Below are 27,475 nucleotides of genomic sequence, written 5' to 3'. Positions count from 1 at the left end.
TTTGTGGTCTCTGGAAGCTGACAACGCGTTTGCTACTATCAAGAGCAAGTTGACGTCGGCCCCTGTTCTCGCCTTACCCAACTTTGCTATTCCGTTCGAACTGCATTCCAACGCTTCTAAAACAGGCATTGGTGCCGTCCTGAGTCAGCAAAGCAAGCCCATCGCCTTTTATAGTGAGAAAATTGTTGGGGCTCGTGGTCGGTATAGTACGTATGACGTTGAACTATATGCAGTGATTCAGGCAGTTAAACATTGGCGCCATTATCTTTTTCACCGGGAGTTCGTGCTTTTTACAGACCATGACGCTTTAAAACACATGGGATCTCAGGATAAAGTATCAGCACGCCATGCATCCTGGTTTGCCTACCTGCAACAATTTACATTCGTTATTAAACACAAAGCTGTTGTTTTGAATAAGGTTGCGGATGCTTTAAGTCGCCGCCAAGGTCTACTGGCGACATTGCATACCTCCATTACATGTTTCTCTGTCCTTCCTGATCTTTACCCTTCCGATATTTTCTTTGGGAAGATTTGGCAGGAGGCTCTAGCAGGTCGTACACCCGACTACTTTGTGTTAGATCAATTTTTGTTCTATGGTGTTCGACTTTGCATTCCCGAGTGCAGTCTGCGACACCATATCATCAGAGAGCTTCACGAAGAAGGTCATGTGGGCAGGGATCGTACTTTGCAACTGGTTTCCACCTCTTATTACTGGCCGTCGCTGCGTCGTGACGTCGAGCGCTACGTCTTAAGGTGTGTTACGTGTCAATCTGCCAAGGGTCATGCGTCTAATGCCGGATTGTATCTTCCTTTACCCACCCCCACTCAGCCATGGTCTGACATTAGTGTCGACTTTGTTCTCGGGTTACCTCGCACTCAACGTGGACACGATTCCATAATGGTGGTTGTTGACAGATTTTCAAAAATGGCACGGTTTGTACCTTGGAAGAAAACCACAGATGCGTCACAAGTTGCCACCCTCTTTTTCCGCGAAATATATAAGCTTCATGGACTACCGCAGTCGATTGTTTCAGATCGAGATTCAAGATTCTTAAGCCACTTTTGGAGATCTCTTTGGAAACTTTTGCGTACCAAGTTAGACATGAGCTCCGCTTATCATCCTCAGACGGATGGCCAAACCGAGGTCACAAACAGAGCATTGGGTGATTTATTGCGTTGTCTTGTGGGTGACAATATCAAATCATGGGATTCAGTACTTTGCCAAGCTGAGTTTGCACATAATCATGCAAAAAATCGCAGTACAGGTTTTAGCCCTTTCCGAGTGGTCTTTGGTATCGTTCCGCGTGGTCCTTTGGACTTGAGCATTGCACCTGACAGAAACAGTTTTCATGGCCGAGCTTGTGACTTGGTTGACGAATTCGTGGAGCCACATCAAAAGGTGCGTAACAATTTGGAGGCTGCTACAACAAAGTACAAAGCTGCAGTAGATGTCCATCGACGAGAACTTCAGTTCAACGTAGGTGACAAAGTATGGGCGGTTTTGACTAAGGATCGCTTTCCTCCTGGAACGTACAACAAGCTGAAGCCACGAAAGATTGGTCCCCTCGAGATTGTAGAGAAGATTAATGCTAATGCTTACCGACTTCGTCTTCCAGCAAATATGAACACAGCGGATGTATTCAATGTCAAGCATCTTAGTCCATTTCATGCGGGTGATGATCAAGAAAATTCAGGGACGAATTTTTTCTTAGCTGGGGAGACCTGATGTAGCAAGTACATCGATTACTAGGATTTCCATTTTATGATCTAGGTTTTCTTTTAATTACTAAAAATCCTTAAGTTAGTTTTCCTATTTACGTTTAAGTTAATTTTCTTATTTGGTGTTATCTTTAGGGTTATATAAAGAGAACGTATGTGCTCTCTTAATACTTGGTCTTTATAATATAAGTTTTGAGACTTACTTCTCAGCAAATCGCCTTTTGATTACAATCTTTGCGAAGCTTGAAATCATAAGACGTCAAAGAAACAATCTCGTGTTGATTGAATCTTTGCCTTGTCCCTTACGCTAGCTGCAACACCGTCTATGACTTTCCTTGGTCTTTCCGGCAGGCGCTCCAGCTGTGTCTTTCCGGTCTTCGTTTATATGGTGTTGTAGTGCTCTGTTGTGTGCGGGTGCTTTCTCTTCCGTTCTGGCTCTTCGGTTTACTTGACAGTCCTCCTCCATGTTTTATTTTCCGGCGAGGCTTTCTAGAGCTATCACCGATTCTCGGTGCTAGAGCGGGGCGGGGTGCTAACTCGGCGCTCCAATGTGTCGGTTCCTCGTAGGAGACCCGCGTTTAGATTGTTCATCCCAGCATCACTGTCGGGCCTCTTGGTCCATTGTAGTGAGCTAAAATTTGGTACATTTTGTAGGTTTTGGAAGAGCTTCGCTAATATGTGGCTCTCTTAGCATCCCGATTTCTTGCTTTGGCTCGCAATTGTTTCCGAAGTCGAGCTTAATAACTATGGCCCGTTGATCTAGCTGTGACTTTCCCGGATGGTGAAATAGAGCTGCTGGTGTGACTGTGAGATCTCTAGCTCGGGTTATTTTCCTCCGTCTACCGGTGGTAGTTGTGAGGTTTGATAGTTCCTCGGTCAATATCCATAAAGTTGAGCAGTGACTGGTGTTAATCTGATGGAGTAGTTTTTTGGACAAGCCTTTTTACAGGAACTTGATCGCATGGTTTATCGAAAACATCATTTTTATTTGGCAATGCTAGTTCTCGGCAAGCTGTTTTCTTCCGGTTTCTAGTTCCCACGTGTTGTAAATTGAATTATATGAAGCCAGTAAGCAAACAGTCAATCCATGGGTATTTGAACTCGAGTATCCAGGAAAAAGCCAAATTTTTTATGGAAGAACAAGAAATCCTTTTGAATAGCTTGTGATAATAGGAAGACCCTATATCTTGAAATTCATTCATCAGGTTGATGATAAAATACACGGATGTTCTAGTGGACATTATGCACTTGTTATACATCAACCTTTTAGAGGCCGTTCTAAGCATGTGTCCCAACGAATACCAACAAGTGGAGTTAATGCTATATCTCATCCTTTCCTTAGTAGAGTTTCTCCCTAAACAAAATACCGATTCAAGCCCCTTTACTAGGTTAGGCAATCTTGGATGCCCTTACTCCCAAAAAGTTGCTGGTTGGGATCGTGAAACTCTCACTCGAAAAGTAAGCTGGTCTTTGTTTAGTCATAAGGATAAATCGTTCTTATTAGTTTTGTATTGTATGTTAGTGTTCTCGGTGTTTCTTCTTCTTCTTTTCTCTCGTTGTTTAGTTTTTCGGTCTTTCCTACTACTAGTTTTTCTTGTATCTTCAATCAAAAACAAAATTTGGTATATTATTTGAATATTTACACAGAAATTATAAGAGATAAAAAAAACTAATAGAATAAAAGAAAGAAATAAAAGAGAGAACGCAAAAGACATAAGTTTGAGGTTTCGTTATCTTGTCTTATTATTCAAGTCTTTGTCTTCTTTTTCGATGTACTCAATAAGTTCTATCTGCAATATAAAGAATTATATGTAGTATATTATTTTTATTTTTAGATTTTGAAAAACTAAAAGTATACATGAATTTAAAAATTTTTTAAATAATTTAACCTGATTATCCGAGCCCGAACCAGAAGCAAAATCTATATATATCCGTATGAGACTAAATTTTTTAATCCCAAAAACTCAAAATCCAAATATATCCGACCGAATTTAAATGGGTACTCAGACACCCATCCCTAAATAAATTATTTTAGGACTATTCGAGAGAATTGCCTATTTGATATTCTAGAATTAAGAAAACTAACATTAAACCATAATGAAAGAAAACTTTTTTTTTTGTCAAATTTTTTTAACCTTCTTTTCGTAGCAGCCCTCTGGCCAAGTCTATCAAATTATCAATTAGCAAGCTAAAATCTGTTCTTTTTTTAAATTATACTAGCTAACTTCAATCAGCTTCGAGGAGAGAACATGGCAAACCCTCATTTATCAGATTCTTGGGAAGTGGCGCTTAACCGTTTTCTTGCTACATCTTCAAAATTTGAGGAACTGCCAGGTGAAAATAGCTTTAGCACAATGCTACGGAAATTGAAGTGTTCTTTGCTGGCTGGAACTAAGGTGCTTGCTGATGCGGAACAGAAAGCTTATGATGTTAAAGGAGTAAAGATGTGGCTCACTGAATTCCAAGATGCTTCCTTCTTTGCAGAGAATATTCTCGAAGACGTATCAACAAAAGTTTTACGAGACGAAAAATATTATTTATGGACACCAAAACTGGAACTAAACCTTGATGCTGAGCTCCAGGAAAAGATGGAAGGCGTAGTTGCACTACTGGAACACCTTGTGGGTCAAATTAAAGTGCTTGGACTGTCGGTATATGCACAGTGGAAGCCAAGGTCACACACGAGTCCTCTTTTTCATCACGTAGAAGCAGTTGGGCGAGAGGCAGATAAGCTAGCATTTACCAACTTGCTACTTTCTGGTGATAAAGTATCCTGTGGAACTCCGAATGTTATCTCAGTTAACGGAATGCCAGGGATTGGCAAGACTACGCTGGTACAAGCCGTTTACAATGACGAGAGTGTGACCAGGCATTTTGATCATAAAGTGTGGATCAATGTTGGGAAACAGTTTGATGTCTTCAGGGTGACCAAAGACGTTCTCCACAAAGTAAGTTCTGGAGCAGTTAACACTGAGGATCATCTATCTTCACTTCAAGTTCAGCTGATGGAAACACTTGCAGGGAAGAGGTTTCTACTTGTTTTAGATGATTTTTGGTCTGAGAATAGTTCAAAATGGCAACTTTTCCTTACTTCTTTTACTGGCGTATCAGAAGGAAGCAGGATTGTTTTAACTACCCAAAATGATATTGTCAGTTTTGTCAGGAAGGCAGCAGAAACCTACCGGCTGAGGCTGATGACTGATATAGAATGCTGGGAGCTGATCTGCAGTTCTGTATTTGGGTGTAAGTTAGTAAATTATATAGACCAAGAACTAGAAAGGACTGGCAAAAGGATCGCAGAACAATGTAAGGGCCTGCCATTAGCAGCCACAACTATCGCACGTCATCTCCGGTCCAGGCCAGTTCTTAAAGAATGGAATGATGTGTCAGACAATTTCTTGTACTACACTTCCGGTGTCCTTGAAGTTCTTATGCGGAGCTATGATTCTCTCCCTTGTCACCTTAAGCGATGTTTTGCCTTCTGCTCCATCTTCCCAAAGGGTTACGTATTTAATAGGAATAACTTGGTGCTGCTATGGATGGCAGTTGACCTCGTATACCAACCCGAGAGCAACCAAAGATCGGAAGACACTGGTAACGAGTACCTCGAAGATTTAGTTGCTAGATCTTTTCTCCAGCCATTGGACGACAAGAAAACGTTTACAATGCACGATTTCATGAATGATTTAGCCAAAACTGCTGCAGGAGAGCTTTGCTTCAGACTGGAGGACAACAATTTGTTGCAGATACCAGAGAGGGTCAGACATCTATCATTTTGTGGAAATCAATGGGGTTCTTCTGTAGCCTACACTCTCACCCGTGGTAACTATCTAAGAACCTTTCTTCCTCTAGTTGTCCCGCCACCACCTTCTGGGTCTTCTGAACTTGCAAAGAACGCTCTATATCCATTGCCAAACTTCTCAGAACAGGCATTGATGTATCTGCGTATTCTTGACTTGTCTCACTACCGTATAACAGTCCTTCCTAAATCATTCGAGGGACTACAGCAGCTGCGATATCTAGATCTTTCCAACACCCAAGTGCAAGAACTTCCAGAGTTTTTGTTCATCCTCCGTAATCTACAGACGCTTTTCTTGTCAAATTGCCGTCAACTCAGAAGACTGACAGCATACATAACAAAACTCATCAGCTTGCGTTATCTGGACCTCTTAGGGACTCCATTAGTAAAGATGCCACAAGGAATTAGTAACCTTCGAAGCTTGCAGAATCTGTCAAATTTTGTTATTGGAAATCTGAGTGGTGCGGGACTCCAAGAACTGAGAAAACTCTCTCATCTTCGAGGGACACTTCACATCTCTGAGCTGCAAAATGTGGTCTCCGTTGGAGAGGCAAGTAACCCTGGTTTAGGAGAGAAGCCACTCCTCAAGAATTTGGTCCTCACATGGACTATGGAAACTTCTGGTTCCAATAAGATAAGTTGTGACCAACGTGAGTTGCTTAAAATGCTGCAACCTCATCATAACTTGGAAACGGTTAGCATAAACTCTTATTGGGGTGCGACATTTCCTAATTGGTTGGGAGATATTTCATTCAACAGAATGACGTCTGTCTCTTTGACTAGCTGCAGTCTCTGCATATTGCTGCCGCCACTGGGACAGCTGCCTCACCTCAGGGATCTCAGCATTGAGAAATTCAAGATATTGAAGAAGGTTGGTGTAGAGGTTTTCTACGGTAAGAACGACACATTCTCTTCCCTAGAACCGTTTCAAAACCTTCGGACTCTAAGTTTCTACGAGATGCCAAGATGGGAAGAATGGTGTTGTCCTGAACTAGAAGGTGGGATCTTTCCACGCCTTAATAAACTGACCATAAGAAGTTGCCCCAACCTCAAGAATATTCCAAAGGAGCTCCCAAAATTCACTCACGTTACTACTATCTGGGATTCCAGTTTACGAAGTGAGGAGTATTATACTACAGAACCATCATTGTCTGAAAAAGATGGTTCTGGAAGTCTGAGAGTACTACATATTGAAGGATGTCCCGGATTACTATATCTGCAACAAAGCTCGTCCCAGAACTATGAAGATATAGCTGTAGCCACAAAGCCATATCAGGAAGATCACTCATATAGGTTGACTACACTCTCAAGTGATGCTGGTAGCACTTCTGGAAAAAAGATGCCTCAAGAAGACCAAGATGACACGGGTTTAGAGAGTTATAAAGTGACAACAGTTCCTGAGCTAGGAAATCTTACTGAAAGTCTGAGAGTACTACATATTGAAGGATGTCCCGGATTAATAAATCTGCCCGAGAGCTTGTTGCAAGATTGTCCCGGTCTCGAGGAACTTTTACTCATTGACTGCCATTCCCTGGAGGCCATTCCTGGAGGATACCCTTCCACCACTTTGAAAACCCTGTACATAAGAGATTGCATGAAGCTGGAATTTATACAAAGTCTGCAGACAATGCTCATAATCCCGCAGCTCGAGGATCTCTACATAGGCAGCAGTTGCCGCAATCTCTCTTCATTCCCGTTAGTTCTTTTCCCAAATCTCAAAAGCCTTTCAATAAGAGACTGTGAGCAATTTAGCTCCTTCACCGTCACCTTGGCTGGTGGTGATGCTGATCTAGCTCTTGAGGCCTTGGAGATTACGGATTGCCAGAAGCTGGAGTTCTTCCCAGAAGGAGGACTAAGGACACTGAAACTCACATCAATTTTAATCTCAAATTGTAGGAATCTTAAAGGGCTGCCTGCAAAAATTGCCACCCTCACTTCTCTTGAATCGATTCATATAAACGAATGTCCTAAACTTGAGGCCAATCCATTCTGGGGTTTCCCCAAAAGTCTTCAAACGCTTTGCATCAGTCGCTGTCAAAAGCTCAGACCAAAAGAGAATTGGTTAATGAGTTACCTTGGTAACTTGCGTGATCTTGAGATCGAAGGAGGAAATGATGACACTGAATCATTTCCAGAGGAAGAGCTCCTGCCTCGGGGTCTTTACTCACTACGCATAAGCGAATTCAAAAGTCTCCGGACTCTCAATTACAGAGGACTTGAAGGCTTACCAAAACTGGGGATACTAGAAATCAGCGGATGTGGTATGTTAGAATCACTTCCAGAAGAAGGCCTTCCTTCGTCCCTATCTCTACTGCGCATAAATGATAGTCCTATATTGAAAGAAAAGATTTCTAGACAAGACATGGAATGGTTCAAGATCAGGCATATCCAGTTGGTGGAGATTGATGGTGAACAACTCATGCGTGGAAGGTAACTAACAACAAATCTTTCTATGATACTGAAATAGTGAAATCTACATAGACAGACAATACATCCATATTCAGTAAAAAAACATTCTTACTGTTGCTTTGTTTCCTTGCAGGAAGAATACTGAATCTCTCTCTCCTAAGAACATGTATATTACAGAGATGCCCTAACTGCGTATTCAGATCCAGAAATCTTCAATGTCATTGAAGTCCCTTGTACCACTCTATTTTCGTGAGCATGATGTTGAAAGACTGAAAGTACATTATAGAAATGGTTTGATACACTCGATCTTGTAATTTCATAAATAACAGTAAGTTCATTGAAACTGCCTGTAAAAGTAAAAAATTACAATTTCTCAATCTATTATTGCAGTTTAGTGCAGATGTGATCAACACTAAAACTTGTCGGAATCTGACTTCGAAAGCAACATAAATGAGTAACAATCTCTCCGTTGGAAAATAATAAATTCATCAAAGCCTCAAGCACTTTTAAAGGATTAGCCAAATATACAAGGACTCCAAATTCAAGAAGCAAGTTCATGGTTTCTTTTGCTTTCCAGATACTATATATCTGGAAAATATAAAAAAGAAAGAAATTTTACCCAAGGATAGAAGAAATGTTGCATCACTCTCCTGCACCAACAAAGCCTCTTGGGTTCTGTTTCTCCTAGTTTGTGGATGGTGATCGAGTGTTTGAAGGGCTTACCCTGAAAAACATGTCAAATTTTGTAGTCAACAGAAGATTTATTAAAAAGTATTCAGTAAAACATGTATTTACCATATCGGCTGAGATCCTAAGACTATTACGCTGCAGTTAAGCGCCACAACTGCACTCTCTGCCTATATTTCATCCTCAAAGCAAACATTAGTGGAATCCGATCTGACGAATGAGGAAAACGCAGGAGTAACTGGATCAGATTGGATGGGAAGGCAACGACCATGACCATAACCTCCGGCGGATTTAGATTCCGAGGAGCCACGTCCGAGACGTACCGGCTCAATAGCTCTTTCCGGTTCACGATTGATGCCGAACTGTTCCTTTTCAACGGCGGGGAATCCAGAACCGCTTCCACGGCCACAGCCAGCGGAGTCGGAGGAAAAGGAGAAATGAGATGTAGGTTGGATCGCAAATGGAGTCTGTTTAACTATAGAAGCAAGGCTAAAGCCGTTGTTAGGGTTTGACAATCTACTTCCTCCTATACCTCCTCTCATTTGGGATCAAACAAAGACACTGGCGATGAGACGGTAATAGGAGGATAGATTCCCGAACTAGAAACCCTACTTGTGGATTCGAAGAATGGGGATACACAAACCTAAAAGATGATCGTTGGGAAGAAAGATCTTCTTAGACGTTACGTGTTCGTAAGCGAAGCTTGAGTAAAGCTCTTGCTAGATAACTTGAGAGATAAGTAAGATAGGAAAATAGTTTATTGAATTGTGTTGTTCTTGGCTATCGTAAGAACTACATATATAGTATAGCTAAAACAAAGATAAGGCTGAAGCTAATCCTTATCATAAAAGTAATAGGAATCATAAACTAACTTGATAATGATAAAACTAAAACCAAACGAAAATCGTTAAAACCGGTAGTGACGTGTCCTGTCACAATACTCCCTCCTTCAGAACATTCTTGGCCTCAAGGATGAAAATCAGGAAATTTGGCAATGAAATCTTGATAGAACTCCCATGTTGCTTGCTGAGGAGTTGAACCCTTCCATTGGACAAGAAGTTTAGTGACTGGTCTGTTTTGCCGATTGACCATTTTCTTCTCCAAAATAAGTTCGGGTTCCTTGTCTATCCCCACGTCATTGAGGTATTGAGGCAGCGTAGGAGCCGAGCTTGGTGGGTTAGGGCACAACTTGAGCTGACTTACGTGAAACACGTTATGGATTGAAGAAGTCGAAGGAAGCTCAAGCTTGTAAGCTCGCGAACCAACACGATCTTGTATGCGAAAAGGGCCGTAGTAACGAGGTGAGAGCTTATGAGGCATGTGTCGCCCTTTGAGAGAGTGTTGGCGATACGGCTGAAGCTTCAAGTAAACATAATCTCCAACTGTAAATTCACGATCAGAACGTCTAGAATCCGCATATTGTGTCATTCTGTTTTGAGCCCGAAGGAGGTGAAATTTCATCATATCAATGACTGCTTCTCGCTTCTGAAGCGACCTGTCAACAGCTAGGGAAGAACTTTCACCAGGTAAGTAAGGCATGTGAATTGGAGGTGGTTGTCCGTAAATGATTTCAAAAGGTGTACTATGAATGGCCGAGTGGTATGTTGTGTTGTACCACCATTCTGCAAGGGGAAGCCAGGAACTCCAAGAGCGTGGAGAATCAGACACCATACACCGTAGGTACGTTTCCAGAGTCTTATTAGTAACCTCTGTTTGGCCATCAGATTGAGGGTGATAGGCTGTAGAGAAGTTGAGATCGACGCCATGAACTCGAAACATTTCTCTCCACACATCGCTCAAGAAAGTTGGGTCACGATCACTGGTAATGTCCTTAGGCATTCCATGTAGTCGAAATACATGATCCATGTATAATTTCGCAACGTCCGTAGCCGTATACGGGTGTGATAATGCCATGAAGTGGGCGTTTTTACTGAGCCTATCAATGACCACAAGGATACAATGTTTTCCAGCAGAGGGTGGGAGACCTTTTCTATGAAATCGAGGCTGACTGATTCCCAAACACCTGCAGGGACCGGAAGAGGCTGAAGAAGACCAGGCTTGGCAGCTAAATCATACTTATTCTTCTGGCAGGTATGGCAGTTACGAACATAATGTTGAGTTTCTGAACTCATCTTAGGCCAAAAGAACAATGTTTTGATGCGTTGCAAAGTTGAGTCGCGGCCTGAGTGTCCTCCTATTGCTGAGTCGTGGAGCCAATTAAAAATGTGGAGCTTGACTGATTGATCATTGCCTACTACAAGTTTTCCCCTGCGACGTAACTCGCCGTTTATGAATGAGTATGCTGGGTGAAGAGACTTGTTTACCTGCAGCTCTGCGATGATCTTTTTAAGAACTGGATCAGTTTCCCACAAGGCTTTCAATTCCTCATAGAACCCATGATGGATCTGAGATAACGTAAGTTGAAGCAGCTGAGAACCAGAAACGCGGGATAGTGCGTCTGCTGCGACGTTTTCTTTGCCCTGTTTGTAGTGAATTTCAAACGTGTAACCCATCAATTTTGATAGCCACATGTGTTGAAATGGTGTAGTGATCTTCTGCTCCAATAAAAATTTGAGGCTCCTTTGATCGGTTCGAATGATAAACATGTTATGAGCCAAGTAAGCATTCCATGTTTGGACTGCATGGACCACTGCAAGAAGTTCTTTTTCGTAAACTGAGAGGTTCTGGTGTCGAGGCCCTAGTGCTCTGCTGATGTAGCATATTGGATGGTTGTCTTGCATAAGCATTGCACCTATACCGGTCTGAGATGCGTCTGTTTCGACCACAAATGGCTTAGAGAAGTCAGGCAGAGCGAGGACAGGTGCTGTCATTAAGGCTGTTTTGAGAGCCTGGAAAGCCGTATTTGCCTCGGGGCACCAAGAGAAGCCATCTTTTCGGAGTAGCAGAGTAAGTGGGCGTGCGATTATACTATAGCTTTGTATAAAGCACTTGTAATAATTTGCAAGTCCTAAGAAGCTGCGTATCTGCTTTTGGTTACGAGGAATAGGCCAACCTTCGACTGCTTTTATCTTGGCTGGGTCGGTACTTACGCCGGTTGCAGAGATGAAGTGACCGAGATATTCGATCTTTGTAGCTCCAAAGGTACACTTAGAACGTTTAAGGTAGAGCTGATGGTGACGCAAGATTTCGAAGACCATATCCAGATGCAAAAGGTGATCCTCCCATGTGTTGCTATATATTAAAATATCATCGAAGAAGACAAGTAGGAACTTTCGAAGAACTGGTTCAAAGACGTGATTCATCAAGCCTTGGAAGGTGCATGGAGCATTGGTAAGACCAAATGGCATAACGAGGTATTCATAGTGACCAGAGTGGGTCTTAAATGCCGTTTTATACACGTCCTCAGGTGACATACGTAACTGATGGAAACCTGCGCGTAAATCCAGTTTTGAGAAGAATTTGGCACCACCCAACTCGTCTAAGAGGTCTTCCAGTAGGGGTATAGGATATTTGTCTTTGATCGTCTGCTTGTTTAAACCTCTGTAGTCCACGCATAGTCGCCATGAACCATCTTTCTTCTTTACAAGAACCACAGGGGATGCATACGGGCTGGAACTATATTGAATGATTCCTTGAGTTAGCATCTCTCGAATCATTGTGTCAATTGAGTCTTTCTGTAATGATGAGTATCTGTATGGTCGTAGATTGACGGGGTTAGCTCCTGTTTCGAGTGGTATCTTGTGGTTGAAACCTTCTCGGTATGGAGGAAGAGATGATGGCTCGTCAAAGACGTCCGTATAGGAGTCGAGTAGTTGTTTTAATGAGCCGTTCTCATCAAGTTGTGGGTCGCTGGCTTCTATGTGGTAGAAGATGGCATCGGGTGTAAGTGGTTGTTGAGGAAGTATTGTATCATTGACTTCTCTTAAGTGGAGTAGGGCTAGTTGTGGATCCTGCAATATTATTTTGTTTAGGCTGCTTCCAGTGATGACCTTAGAGATGTTTGGTGTTGTTCCTCGGAGAACATGTTTCAGTCCTTTGAAAGTGAATTCCATCCGTAAGTTCAGAAAATCCCAGAGAATAGGGCCCAAAGTGGAGAGCCATTGAACTCCCAATACCAGATCACTACATCCCAATGGTAATGTTCTTGTTTCAGTAGTGAATTCGTAGCCCTGCATCTTCCATATGAAAGAGCTGCATTTATACTTTGTGATCAAATCACCACTAGCTGCGACGACGGACATTGGTTTGATTGGTGTCAAAGAACATCCTAGACCTTTGGCGATCTGCAAATCGAGGAAGTTATGTGTACTGCCAGGGTCGATTAGTATATGTAGTTTCCGCTTCCCGTATTGACCCATTAGGCGCATACAGTTGAATGTCGGGCAGCCGTTGAGGGCGTGTACGGAAATAGTGGGGACCTTATCGTCTTGATCTTCGATAGTTGTCTCGCGTATTTGCTCCTCCAAAGCGATTTCGTCATCAAACTCTGTTGGATCACCTTCTAAAAGTAAGAACTCAGAGCGCCGATGCTTAAGCTGATGACCAGGGGTGAAGGGTTCCTCGCAATACATACACAGACCTTTACGCTTTCGTTCCTGCATCTCTTCGAAAGAAACACGTTTCTGCGGTGCGTTAGGGATGAGTGGTTTATTGTTTTGATTCCCCGTGGTGGTAGTTGCAGTCGGTGGTGTGATGTTGTATTGGTTCTTGTTTGGAGTGAAGTTTGATCGTTGAGATGAGTTGAATGTTGATCGCTGCGTTTTTGTTGGAGCGTGTGACAGAGATAACTCGTGGAGTTTTGCTATCCGTGCTGCTGCTGGTACGGTTGTGACGTTGAATTGGCGGACGTGAAGAGCAAGATGTTGATTCATGTTTGTCAAGAAGATGCTCAAAGCATGACCTAGAGCAAGTGTGATTCTTGTACTAGCACAATCGAACTTGTCGAGGTAAACGTCAATAGAGTCGTTTCCTTGTTTTAAGCTTACTAACTCTGATAATGGGTCGTCGAAAAGCTCACTGAAGCGCTCTGATATTGCAGGAACATATTCCGGCCATAATGGAAACATGTTATAACGGTTGGCCATATATGCATGGTGCCATTGTAGAGCTTTGCCTGTCATATGGAGAGAGGCGAGACGAACCTTCAGTTCTGGTGGGGTGCTATCAATAGAGAAGAATTGCTCGCAACGATAAATCCATTCTCGGAGTTCAGAACCATCAAACATTGGGAATCCAATTTTTGTTAGCCATGTTGACAAGCTATTGGGGATATTTTGGTGTTGGTTCTGGTTTCGTTGATCTTTAGTTGCGCTCTGTTCTGTTGCTAGTCGGTCTAGTGGTTCTCGTCGGTGCTCTGTTCCTGCTGCGGTAAGATCAGATGATGTTTGTTCTTCATGTTGTTTCCCTTCGCGTTGATTAAAGGGTTGGGAGTTAGCAAAATATTTTTCTAATGTCTCTTTGAGAGCCGAGATTTCTCCCCCGAGTTCTTTGCGTATCTCTTCACTTTGTTGAGTTTGTGAAGCACGCAAATCTTCAATTTGTTTGTTCATCTCGTTTAACATGGTGGTTTGTCTGGTGTCCATAGCTTGGTCCTAAGGTATTGATTGCTCTGATACCACTGAGACGGTAATAGGAGGATAGATTCCCGAACTAGAAACCCTACTTGTGGATTCGAAGAATGGGGATACACAAACCTAAAAGATGATCGTTGGGAAGAAAGATCTTCTTAGACGTTACGTGTTCGTAAGCGAAGCTTGAGTAAAGCTCTTGCTAGATAACTTGAGAGATAAGTAAGATAGGAAAATAGTTTATTGAATTGTGTTGTTCTTGGCTATCGTAAGAACTACATATATAGTATAGCTAAAACAAAGATAAGGCTGAAGCTAATCCTTATCATAAAAGTAATAGGAATCATAAACTAACTTGATAATGATAAAACTAAAACCAAACGAAAATCGTTAAAACCGGTAGTGATGTGTCCTGTCACAGGCGATTGATCGAGGGTTTTGAGTCCGTTACAGATTTGCAGTAGTGCTAAATCGGAAAATGACGTTGCTTCTTTCGTATTTTCAAACCAGTCCGTGATAGCATCATTGTCCTAGAGACCCCTAGTCAAGGATCTCTTAATTAATTTTTAATATTATTTAAGTAGTAAATTTGGTTAAGAGACTTAGTTAAGAACTTTCAACTTTTATGTCCTCCATTGCAAGTTTCTTATTTAAGGGTTCTTACAAAAAAAATTATGATAAAACAACACATCAATGAGAATAAGCTTTGGTATATCTTCACAATGAAAGTAATGACACACCATAATCAATAACAAAAACAACAAAAGAAGAACATGTAACATGAAACAGAGCAACACCAATCACTCGCGTTGTAAACCGTTGAGTATCAAGAGGAAGCCCATGTATACTGTGATCAACAACAACAACTCAGTAGGAACTCAGGCAAATAAAAATGATGCAAGTATCAAAACCCATATATACTGTGATCAACTTAACAAGAATTTTTGAATGTTGCTATTAGTTGAAACGAATGTTGCTATAATGAGTTTCATTCCATCATTCAGCTTTTTACCATTCGAACTGCAAACAGAGCAAGTAATCTACTTATATATACTGTCATCAACTTAACAACATAAATCAAGCAATGAGCTCAGGATCTAACCAGGGATTGGAGTTGTCTGTTCGGTTAGCCATGTCCTGAGTCCGGTTAAGGTCACCAGGAACAATATGATCCAGTGGAAACCTCAGTCTCCAAGGTTATTTATTAGCTGCATCACACGACAACGAGATTTGATTCAGATCTAGTCCACAAATGAGTGCAAGTAGAGATACCCAAGTCAAAGAGTATACGTCAACGTAAGAAGAGTTATAGAGAGAACTTGTGAGATGGTAATATTAAGCTCGAAGCTAGAAAGAGCAGACATAATCACATTAAAAATAAAACTCTGCAACTAAAATCTGAAATCAGACACAAACATAGTTTTTAATGTCCGAAGAAACAACATGAGTTTAATAAAAATATGAATCTGATGCGATTGTTTTGGCAAGGGAAAGATGTGTGAACTAATAAAACCCAAATCCAAAAGATTAACAAAATGAAATCAGATCTATTTGAAGAAGTGATACTAATTGAATAGAAAAACGCTGTTACTTACCAGAAAGTGAGCGAAAACATAAAACTTGAGCTATTTGAGGGAAGCTTGAAACGACGTGGAGACGAATGATCATCCACCCATTTCTCTGCTCCTCCTACGGCTTCCTCCACCGATTCAATCACTCCGATCGGTGTATGCTCCGTCGCATCGGCGGAGAGTGAAGTCGCTGGAGCGGAATCATCGGGTACGCCGGTTGCTTCGGTTTCGCTCATCGTCGGCGTTTACGACAAAATACTTATCTTGTTTCTCCTCATTAAGAACCGTTTCTTGCTTTAATATCTATTTTTTTTTAGTTACTAATTACCCAAAAAAACCCATAAGAACCCGCGGTAAAGATGCTCTGAACATTTTGTACCCCACGAAAAGGATGTATACTTTTGATCGTGAAGCACCCTGATCGTTAGTGGTCCTGGGCGGATCCGCCCCGCAAGACCCGCCCGCTGCGGGTCACAACTCATTTTTTGACTCCAAAGAAATACCAGCAGCATGACCCGTAAGACTTGAACTGGAGAACCGCAATAAAATAGATTCCCAAATCCGCGGATCATGCGGATCGGAGTTTGGGTATGAAATTATGATCCTAGTGGGTCATGTGGATAGGTGTAGTCTTCTGACCCGCATGACCCGTAAGACTTGAACATCCTACACCTAGGATCATATCGGGACTAGATTCGCATAAGATAGTAAAATCATGTATCTAGGCCACATAGATAACACTTAAAAAAAATAGCTATGATTAGAAATATGGATAGCAGTAAGTTTAAAAAAAAAAATATAGATTTATGTTATTAAAAAATTTGGAAGTCTACTACATTATACTAAAAAGTAATAGATTTAAGTTACTTGATATAAATATTCAAATCAAAATACTAATTTAAAATTGATTTATATCAAAAATTCATTCAAAAATATACATATATTCAAAATTTGATTTTTACTAACATAGTTTCCAATAACCATTATAAAAATGTTTTCAATATATATAAGAAAAACACAATACAAAGCTCAATTTCAAATACCAACTAAAATTATGGTTTTATATTTCACATTGAAATTTAAAAATATAATATATGTGATTATTTATATGATTGTACGTATAAAATATTATTAATTATAAGATTACTTATTTGAAGGTACGTATAAAATACAATTAAATATATGATAAAACATATTTTTGTAACGACACTTATAAGATATATAATAGTGATTAAGGGTGGGCGTTCAGGTTCGTTTTCGGGTCTGTTTGGGATTTCGTGTTCGGTTCAGATCTTTGAGGATTCAATTCGGATTTGGATAACCAATTTAAATTATTTTAAAATTTTTAAAATTTATTATATGCTTTAATTTTTAAAAAAAATCTGTAAACAGTAGAATATATTACATATAAATTTGAATAACATATGTCAAAGTACCTAACTTAACATATAAATTGGTTTGGTTTAAATATTTGGATAGAAAATTAATAATTATTTAAGTATTTTTGGAGTTTTGAGTATATTTTAACTATTTTAGATATTTACGTTTGATTATTTGTATATATTTTCAAGTATTTAAACGAACTTAAAAGTATCATATATATTCTGGATGTTTTTATATATATTAAATCTTAAAATAATTAATATATATAAGTATATAAATCTATTTTGGATACCCAAAATACTTCAGTTCAGATCGGATTAGGTTTCAGTTCTTCAAATACTAAAATTTTGAATAATTCGGATATTTAATCAATTTCGGTTCGGATTTGGTACTACTTATTCGGATTGGGATCAGTTCGGTTCTTCGAATTCGAGTTTTTTGCCCAACACAAAATTGTGACATAAAAAAGGGAAATTGCCAAAAATACTATTTTTAAAGTACCACTTTTTATGTTTACACTAATCATTTTTACCCTCATCTTTAATAAAGGGTAAAAGACATTTATAACCCTTTGATTAACTTTAACAAAAAAAAAAATATATGCTTGACTAATCTAAACATAAAACATCAATTCTAAACCCTAAATCATCAATATTAAACTCTAAACCAAGAAACATCAGCTCTAAACCCTAAACCCTGAAACATCAACTCTAAACCCTAAACCTTCAAATCTAAACCCTAAAACATCAACTCTAAACCCTAAACGTAAACCCTAAACCCTAAATCTAAACTTAAAACATCAACTCTAAACCCTAAATCATAAACTCTAAACCCTAAACCATGAAATATCAACTCTAAACCCTAAACCCCGGAACATCAACTTTAAACCCTAAACCCTAAATCATCAAATCTAAACCCTAAAACATCAATGCTAAACCCTAAACGTAAACCCTAAACCCTATATTTTTCTGAAATTCGAACCCTAAACCCTAAAACCCTAAACCTTCAAATCTAAACCTTAAAACATCAACTTTAAACCCTAAACGTAAACCCTAAACCCTAAAACCCTAAACCTTCAAATCGGAACCCTAAAACATCAACTATAGGGTTTTACGGTTTAGGGTTTAGGGTTTAGGATTTAGGGTTTAGAGTTGAAGGTTTAGGGTTAGGGTTTAGAGTTTATGTTTTAGGGTTTAGGGTTAATTTTATAAGGTTTAGAGTTTAGAGTTTACTTTTCAGGGTTTAGGGTTTAGTGTTGATAGTTTAGGGTTTAGTGTTGATGGTTTACAGTTTAAAGTTGAAGTTTAGGGTTTAGATTTGAAGGTTCAGGGTTTTAGGGTTTAGAGTTAAAGGTTTAGTGTTTAGAGTTGAAGTTTAGGGTTTAAATTTGAAGGTTCAAGGTTTTAGGGTTTAGAGTTGAAGGTTTAAGTTTTAGGGTTTAGAGTTGATGTTTCGGGGTTTAGGGTTTAGAGTTGATATTTCAGGGTTTAGGGTTCGTATTTTAAAAAAAAATAGGGTTTAGGATTGATGGTTTAGGGTTTAGAGTTGAGTTTTAGGGTTTAGAGTTGAGTTTTAGGGTTTAGGGTTTGAATTTCGAAATAGTATAATTCGAAAAAAAAATTAAAAAATATTTTTTATTTTTTCATATTTTTATTTATTTATATATTTATTTATTATATATACAAAAAACAAGGGTATAAGAGTATTTTGCCACTTAACGAAGAAGGTATTTTTGAAAATATCCCTTTAGTGGTGGTAAAAATGAAAAGTGGTAGCATGAAAGTGGTAAACATATAATTTCTCCCATAAAAAATAAATAGAATCATATTTTTTTAAAAAATACACCCGCGCCTAGTATACTATTAAAAGAGAAGTATAAAAATAAAGTACCTCTTAATTTTTCAACTTATTTACAACGGCATAAGTTATTAATTAACTTACCTTTTATGATTTTTTTGTATTTTCCTCTTTAATTAATGTATTTCCAAAATCAAATTCTAACTAAATTTTTTTGGCAAACAATCTTAATAAAGCTTGGTTTTTGTATTCTTTGTTTTATTTATTTATTTTATATATTTTTGTTTGGAAAAATAATTAATTCCATATATAAATTTCATAATTAAATACATACATTATACGGTAACTATTTTACTAATTCCACTAGGTGATTTTTCCGTGGGTATAAATATTTATAACGTAAATATGCTATAATAATTGATTGCTATTTACTTTTAATTTTGAATTAATTTATCATTTCTATGCATCATTTATATTAATTTAATTATACATATGATTTTATATATGTTATATCTAATCGGTTTTGTTGTTTTTACAGTCGATTTAGGTATCATTTAGGTAAATTAGATTGCATATGTGAAGTCAAATGTAATATTTTTTATTATATATTAAAATTTTGATTAATTTCTTATTTGCATTTACGTGGTTGTTGTCTTAGATATGTAAATATATTTTAGGAAGATTGTGTATAACTTAAGATATATTGGGCTTGGAATGAAATAAAAAAAAATTAACTAAATTGTCTAATTCCAAATTACATAAATTAATATAACGATAATATTCTAAAATCTCATGCATATATATATTTTTTACAAAATAACTAAATTGAAATAGTTAGTTAATATTTATTTTTATTTTATTTTTTATTTATTTAAATAATGATTTATTATATATATAGAGAACAAGGGTATAAGAGTATTTTGCCACTTAATGAAAAATGTATTTTTGAAAATATATTTTTAGTGGTGGTAAAGATGAAAAGTGGTACAATGAAAGTGGTAAACATGAAATTTTTCCTTAAATTTATGATTTTAGATATAAGTTGGATTAGTCGAGTGACTCATGTTGTGAGTATATTATTGAGTTACATATATTTTTTCGAAGTATAATTATTTTTTATTATAATTAAGTCAAATCAAATCAATTTAAATGCGTATGTATTTTCATAATTTATCAAATTATATGTTGATGTTTTTTTTTTTTTCACTTTTACATCGGAGAGTAAATCTTCATCTTCACGACGGTTTCAGTGGAGGATGGAAGCGAAAGGAGCTTATGGATTCTCGAAGGATTTTATGGAGATCTGGAAAGTCCAGGAAAGCGAGGCAAGGCGAATCGAATCTGAAGGTATCTCTAGGCCCTGAGAATGATTTAGGGTTGGCTAATGATATGGTCGGAAATGGGAATCATAGTGTAGAGGAGGATGTAATGGACCTTGATGAAACTAGGATTGATGTAGAGGGCAATGAAAAGGTTATTAGTGGTGATGATGAGTTCCAGAACCTCACTGATGGAGAAGTTGAGGAACCTGATAATTTACAGGAGGTTTTGGACGAGACCAAGGAGGTTATCAATTACCTAGGGGATGCAGGTGATATGGGAATTGCCATTGGTAATGAGGAGAAAAAGAATTGTTCACGCAAGGTGTTATTCAAGAATACGACTTTGGCGGAGGGAACATCAAAAAAGAGGTTCGTTCAGGCTGTACTCTCACCACACAAACGCATTCAAGCAACGGCAGGTAATCGACACGGAGAAGGTGTGAAACAGACAGAGGAAAAGGGTCCATCAAACCCTAAACCTAGCTCTTCAAAACCATATATATCGTTTATGGATATCATCGGCTTTGAAGAATTTTGGTGGGAATGTTTGGTCAACTTTGGTGTTTTTATTTTTGGGTTTTCAATAAGCTCTGTGAGCATATCATTTTGTAGTACTGTTGAGGCTTCTTGGCTTTGTTTTGGCCTTTTGTTTCTGGCATATCTTCATGTTAGCAATCATGATATGGTGATGTATTGGAATATTTATGGTGTTTTGGATTCTTGGCGTTGGAATTGGTATGAGACACTACACTTATTTGTTTTTAAATGTTCATCTGAGGTGCTTAGTTGTAGTTGGATCCGTGGTGATTATTATGGTTGGCTTGGTATCGAATGGTATACTTCTTGGTTGGGGTGATGGTGTTAGTATCGAATGGTATGCCTCGCAAGTCTACTTTGTTTATCTATATGCATATGGATCGTGATGGCTGGCGGGAGGGACTTGGTGTTTGGTCACGAACTATCAAGTTGTGGTATTTATTTTGGTGTTGGGTTAATATGATCTGTCTTATTGTATCGACAGCTGCTAGGATTATAATCTATGGCTTTTAATAATACGTTTTGTTTTTCTTATTGTATTTGTGGAGCTGATACAAGGGTCTGTGTACTGGAGAAAATGGAAATGGTGGTATAGTCAATATATCGATACAAGATGTTGGGGTAGTGGGCCCCGACGTAGTCGCGTATCGCGGTGGTGGGACAATTTTTTAAAATTGGTTCAAGACCATTGGGTACTGGTTTTTGGATTGGTTCAGGAGTATTGGGTACTCTCTTTTGGATGGGAGTTTTTGGAATTTAATTTGTTTAAAATGGTTGGGTATCTTCAAGCCCCATTTTCTAGCTCTTGGGAGCATGATCAAATTGTAATTTTATGAAGATCCTAAGTTGGAATTGTCGAGGAATGGGAAGTCATTGGACAATGAGTTATCTTCGGGAAATTTGGCATAAACATAAACCGGATTTTTTATCTTTATCAGAAACTAAGCAGGATTTTGAATTTGTACAAAAGTTTCAATCACATGTGGGATATGATTTCTTGGTGACAGTGGATCCTAATGGACGGAGTGAGGGGGGGGGGGGTTAGCGCTTTTTTACAATAATGAATACTAGGTTCATATTCTTTATTCGAGTAATAGGATGATTGATGTAGAGGCAGTGACACTTGGGAAAAAAGTTTATTTTACATTTGTGTATGGGGAACCGGTGGAAAAATTGAGGGAACAGGTATAGGAACGGTTGACGAGGTATGGGTTATCGAGAAAAGACCCTTGGTTCATTATTAGAGATTTAAACGAGATTACCGGAAATCATGAAAAAATGGAGGTTCTCCAAGAAGCGCAAGTTCTTTTGTCCCCTTCAATGATATGATTAGAAACTGTGGTTTGTTGGAGTTTCCAGCTCGGGGAAACACTTTTTCATGGCAAGGGAGAAGGGGAAAAGGAAAGGGGGCAGTAACGATCAGATGTCGGCTAGATCGGGCTCTAGCGAATGAAGATTGGCACACGCTTTTTCCCTGTTCTTATACGGAGTACCTAGGGAGGGTTGCGTCTGACTATCGGCCAGTGGTCACTTTTTTGGAAGATAAAGTCTACCGTAGACGAAGGCAGTTTAGGTTTGATAAACGATGGATTGGACAGGATGGCCTCATGGAATCGATTGCTTCAGGCTGGCTGGAAAATAATGAAGGACGAACAGGGGATGTTGTTTCAAAGATTAGTAATTCTCGACATGAAATTGCAGCATGGCGAAAAAATAACCCCCCTTATGGAAAGGACAAAATTCAGGGGCTCAAAAAAGCACTGGAAGAGGTCCAATCGGATAATAATAGAACGCAAGAGGAGATTTTGGAAGTATCTAGGAAGTTGCAAGAGGCTTATAAGGATGAGGAGGAGTATTGGCACCAAAAAAGTCAGAATACGTGGTATTCATGTGGAGACCTAAATACTAAATTCTATCATGCTTTAACAAAACAAAGACGGGTTCGAAATAGGATTGTGGGTCTTCACGATGAAACTGGTAATTGGATAACGGAAGAAAATGGTGTAGAAAAGGTGGTGGTGGACTACTTCGAAGATTTGTTTACTACTACTTCTCCTTCAGACTTTGACAATTTTCTAGAGGAAATAATTACGTCTATTACTCCACAGATGAATAATGGGCTGCTGAGGCCAGCAACGGAGGAGGAGGTTCGTCAGGCTTTGTTCCTGATGCATCCGGTAAAAAGCCCCAGGACCGGATGGAATGACGGCACTTTTTTTCCAACATGCATGGTATATCATCAAAAATGATTTGGTTGCGATGGTGAATAATTTTTTGATCGCATGAGACATGGATTCAAGGCTAAATATTACCAATATCTGTATGATCCCAAAGACGGAAAGGCCTACAAGGATGTCCGAGTTGAGGCCAATTAGCTTGTGCAATGTAGGGTACAAGATTATTTCGAAGGTTTTATGTCAGCGGTTGAAATTATGCCTCCCACGGTTAATATCGGAGACACAATCAGCATTTGTACCAGGAAGGTTGATTTCAGATAATATTCTTATTGCTCAGGAAATGTTTCATGGACTGCGGACTAATAAGGCTTGCCAAAGTAAATATATGGCGATCAAGATGGATATGAGCAAATCGTATGATTGGGTGGAGTGGGGTTTTATTCAAGCGCTACTTCTCAGGATGGGTTTTGATCCGCATTGGGTTAAATTAATTATGGAATGTATATCATCGGTTCAATATCATGTTTTGCTAAATGGGCAGCCCCGTAGACATATAGTTCCTCAAAGAGGTTTACGGCAGGGGGATCTCTTATCCCCTTATCTATTTATTATGTGTACTGAGTCTTTGATTGCTAATATTAAGAAGGCTGAAAGAGGAAATCATTTCACGGGAATGAAAGTGGCAAGAGCTTGTCCTTCAATCTCTCATCTGTTGTTCGCAGATGATAGTCTCTTTTTCTGTAAGGCACAGAAGGAAGAATGTCATACTATTCTTAGGATTCTGAAGGAATATGAGGTGGTCTTGGGCCAATTGATTAATTTTCAGAAATCCTCGATTCAATTTGGACATAAGATTGAGGAGTCCACTAGACAGGAATTGAGAGAAATCCTATGGATATTTAGGAGGGATGAGATCATATATGGGTCTGCCGGAGAGTCATGGGGGATCCAAGATACATGTTTTTGGTTTTGTCCAGGACCGTTTGAATAATATGGTGAATGAATGGACGTTTAAGTTTTTTCCAAAGGTGGAAAGGAAGTTATCATTAAATCAGTAGTCACGGCTTTGCCTAACCATGTGATGTCTGTTTATCGGCTACCAAAAGCAACGGTGAAAAAATTGACGAGTGTGGTATCAAAATTTTGGTGGAGCCCATGGAGAAATACAAGGGGTATGCACTGGAAGTCATGAGACAAAGTATGTACAAACAAGGACGAAGGAGGTCTAGGCTTTAAGGACATAACAGATTTCAATACGGTTATGCTTGGAAAGAAATTGTGGAGGCTGATAGAGAAGCCTTCAACTCTTTTTGCTAGAGTTTTTAAAGGACGGTACTATAGGAATGCCTCACCCCTAGAACTGATTCGTTCATACTCTCCGCCGTACGGTTGGAGGAGTATTGTATCTGCTAGATCTCTGGTTAGCAAAGGACTAATCAAAATGGTGGGAACGGGGTCCTCTATCTCTGTATGTAGTGATCCATGGCATCCCAACCACTCGCCCGAGACCAGCAAACAAAAATCAACATGACACTTATCAGGACCTCACAGTGGACTCTTTGATAGATCCAATTTCACGAACTTGGAAGTCGCAAGTAATCCGGGATTTGGTGGATCCCCAGGACGCTCAAATTATTGAAAGTATTCCTTTGAGTAAGACTCAATTGGTGGATAGGAATGGATGGCATTTCACAAATAATGAAAAATATTCGGTTAAAACAGGATATCAACTAGAACGGGTCTATCCGGACAAGGCAAAACCACAAGCTTGTTATGGTCCCACAGTGGATACTCTAAAAGCTTTCTGTTTGGAGGTGAGATGTCCTCCAAAGCTTAAGCATTTTTTATGGCAAATGGTATCAGGATGTATAGCTGTTAAGAAGAATCTGCAAGCAAGAGGATTGAATGGAGATATTTGTTGTATTAGATGTGGAGCTGGGGAGGAATCAATAAACCATGTGTATTTTGAGTGCCCTCCTGCGCGTCAAGTTTGGGCTTTGTCAAAGATACCGTCTAACCCAGTCTAATTTCCCACAAGTTCACTATTTACAAATATGGATCATCTTTTATGGACGGTACTCCCGAAGATGGAAGATCATCATTTTGCGTGGATACTATGGTATATTTGGAAAGGAAGGAATAACAAGGTCTTTAGTAATTTGGATATTGACTCAAAAGATACACTTACGCTTGCAGAAACTGAATCAACACTTTGGGCTGAGGCCCAGGTGATTGAGACTAAGCAAGCTCCACCAAAGAATGAGGTTTTGAATCGGCAACCGAGGGTTGGTCGTTGGTGTTTTATAGATGGTTCCTGGAAAGATAAAGAACCTTATTCAGGTCAAGTATGGTATAGCATACTCGAGGGCTTTCAGGGATTGATGGGTGCAAGGAATACTAGGGCATGTCTTTCACCTCTTCATGCAGAGATGGAAGCTTTGATATGGGCAATGGAATGTATGAGGAATTTACATCAGTTTCAGGTTACTTTTGCTACGGATTGTTCTCAATTGGTGAAGATGGTTTCGGAACCAGAGGAATGTCTGGCGTTTGAGAGTTACCTGCACGACATAAAGCTACTGAAAACACGTTTTACTAGATCAACGATCATTCATGTACCCCGGACGGAAAATCAAAAGGCGGATAGTCTAGCACGATGTGCCAGAAAACAATCGTCTTTCGTCATTCACATGGATGCGGAGTTACCGGTTTGGTTCGCAGAGTATATATGAGTCTGTTTGTTGATGACAAAAAAAAAAATATGTTGATGTTTTTTGGAAAATATATTAGAAAATAAAGCGATGATCAATAGGAAGTTACATGCATAAGTAACTCATACATTTTTGGAAGCTCATGAACACATATCAATATTTACAATAATTAAAATATTTTACAAATTCTAAATAACTTTATGCCTTTGATTTATTGATTGGAAACTGGAATTTATTTTAAATAATCTTAAAAATGAAAATTCAGATTTGCTTTGGTATTTTAATTATTATTCTATTAAGTTCCACAAACATAAAAACATAAAATTTAAAAGAAAATTTAATATTAAGAAAAATTACCTTGATAATGATAAAATATAATATATCTACTTCATTGAACTATTTGTAACTATTTGATCGAACGATGTTTATTTTTAAAATTTATTTTTAGTTTTTTTAATATCTCTTAAAAATAAACAGTAAAGAAAATTGTGATTGTATTTGAAAATAATATTATATAAGTAAAATATTATTGATATTTTTCTGTAATTAAAATATATTATAGTCAACTAAATATATGAAAAATAAATAAAACATTTCAATAATACTAATTATAAACTATTTTACGTCAATAAAACATATATTTGTTTATGTTACTTAATTATTTTATGTAATCATCTAAGAAAATAGATAGATATATAAAAATATTTCTATTATTTTGAATTTTTTTGTATTGTTTAAAAAAATTTTAAGAGAAATAATATTTCTTTTTATAACATCAAGATTATTATTGTAAATTATTTTTAATGAAATCACATTACATACAAATTTATAATTTTCATCTAAGAAAAAAAAATATATATATATATAAAAGGGGAAATTTTATGTTTACCACTTTCATACTACCACTTTTCATCTTTACCTTCACTAAAGGGACATTTTCAAAAATACATTATTCACCAAGTGGTAAAAAGCTCTTATGCTGTTGTTCTATATATATATAATAAATAAATATTCAAATAAATAAAATATCTAAAAAAAATTTAAAATAATTTTTTAAATTTTTTTCGAATTATATTATTTCGAAATTCAAACCCTAAACCCTAAAACTCAACTCTAAACCCTAAACCATCAATCTTAAACCCTATATTTCTTTTTGAAATAAGAACCCTAAACCCTAAACCCTAAACCATCAATCCTAAACCTTATTTTTTTTTCAATACAAACTCCAAACCCTGAAATATCAACTCTAAACCCTAAACCCCGAAACAGCAACTCTAAACCCTAAACCCTAAACCTTTAAATCTAAACCCTAAAACATTAACTCTAAACCCTAAAACATTAACTCTAAACCCTAAACCCTAAACTTCAACTCTAAACCCTAAACTATCAACACTAAACCTTAAACCCTAAAAAGTAAACTCTAAACCTTAAACCCTAAAAAATTAACCCTAAACCCTGAAATATCAACTCTAAACCCTAAACCCTAAAGCTTCAACTCTAAATCCTAAACTCTAAACCCTAAACTCCAAACCCTAAAACCCTAGAGTTGATGTTTTAGGGTTTAGATTTGAAGGTTTAGGGTTTTAGGGTTTGGGGTTCGAATTTCAGAAAAATATTGGGTTTAGTGTTTATGATTTACGTTAATGGTTTAGATTTGAAGGTTTAGGGTTTAGGGTTTAGAGTTGATGATTCAGGGTTTAGGTTTAGAGTTTATGTTTCAAGGTTTAGGGTTTAGAGTTGATGATTTAGGGTTTAAAGTTGATGTTTTAAGTTTAGAATTAGGGTTTAGGGTTTACGTTTAGGGTTTAGAGTTGATGTTTTGGGGTTTAGATTAG

General features: G+C 38.2%; 2 protein-coding genes across 2 annotated transcripts; one reads left to right on the top strand and one right to left on the bottom strand.

Moving 5' to 3' along the window:
• The first annotated feature begins 2,515 nt into the window (after positions 1-2,515).
• LOC106431508 (putative disease resistance protein At3g14460) lies at positions 2,516-8,326 on the top strand. The gene is made up of 2 exons (XM_022697385.2): positions 2,516-7,948; positions 8,061-8,326. The coding sequence occupies exons 1-2, from the start codon at positions 3,969-3,971 to the stop codon at positions 8,113-8,115; spliced, it is 4,035 nt and encodes a 1,344-aa protein (XP_022553106.1). The 5' UTR covers positions 2,516-3,968; the 3' UTR covers positions 8,116-8,326.
• Positions 8,327-10,541: 2,215 nt separating this feature from the next.
• Positions 10,542-16,307, bottom strand: LOC106443109. The gene is made up of 4 exons (XM_048759702.1): positions 15,738-16,307; positions 15,245-15,350; positions 10,600-14,989; positions 10,542-10,550 (listed from the first exon to the last, which is right to left on the bottom strand). Exons 3-4 carry the CDS (start codon positions 14,155-14,157, stop codon positions 10,542-10,544), a joined length of 3,567 nt encoding a protein of 1,188 aa, XP_048615659.1. The 5' UTR covers positions 14,158-14,989; positions 15,245-15,350; positions 15,738-16,307.
• Between the last annotated feature and the right edge of the window lie 11,168 nt (positions 16,308-27,475).

Source organism: Brassica napus, chromosome C6 (genome assembly GCF_020379485.1).
Source record: "Brassica napus cultivar Da-Ae chromosome C6, Da-Ae, whole genome shotgun sequence".
In the NCBI taxonomy this organism is placed as follows: domain Eukaryota; kingdom Viridiplantae; phylum Streptophyta; class Magnoliopsida; order Brassicales; family Brassicaceae; genus Brassica; species Brassica napus.
The sequence above is the reverse complement of the archived record's forward strand: the minus strand, read 5'-3'. Positions and strand labels throughout refer to the sequence as shown.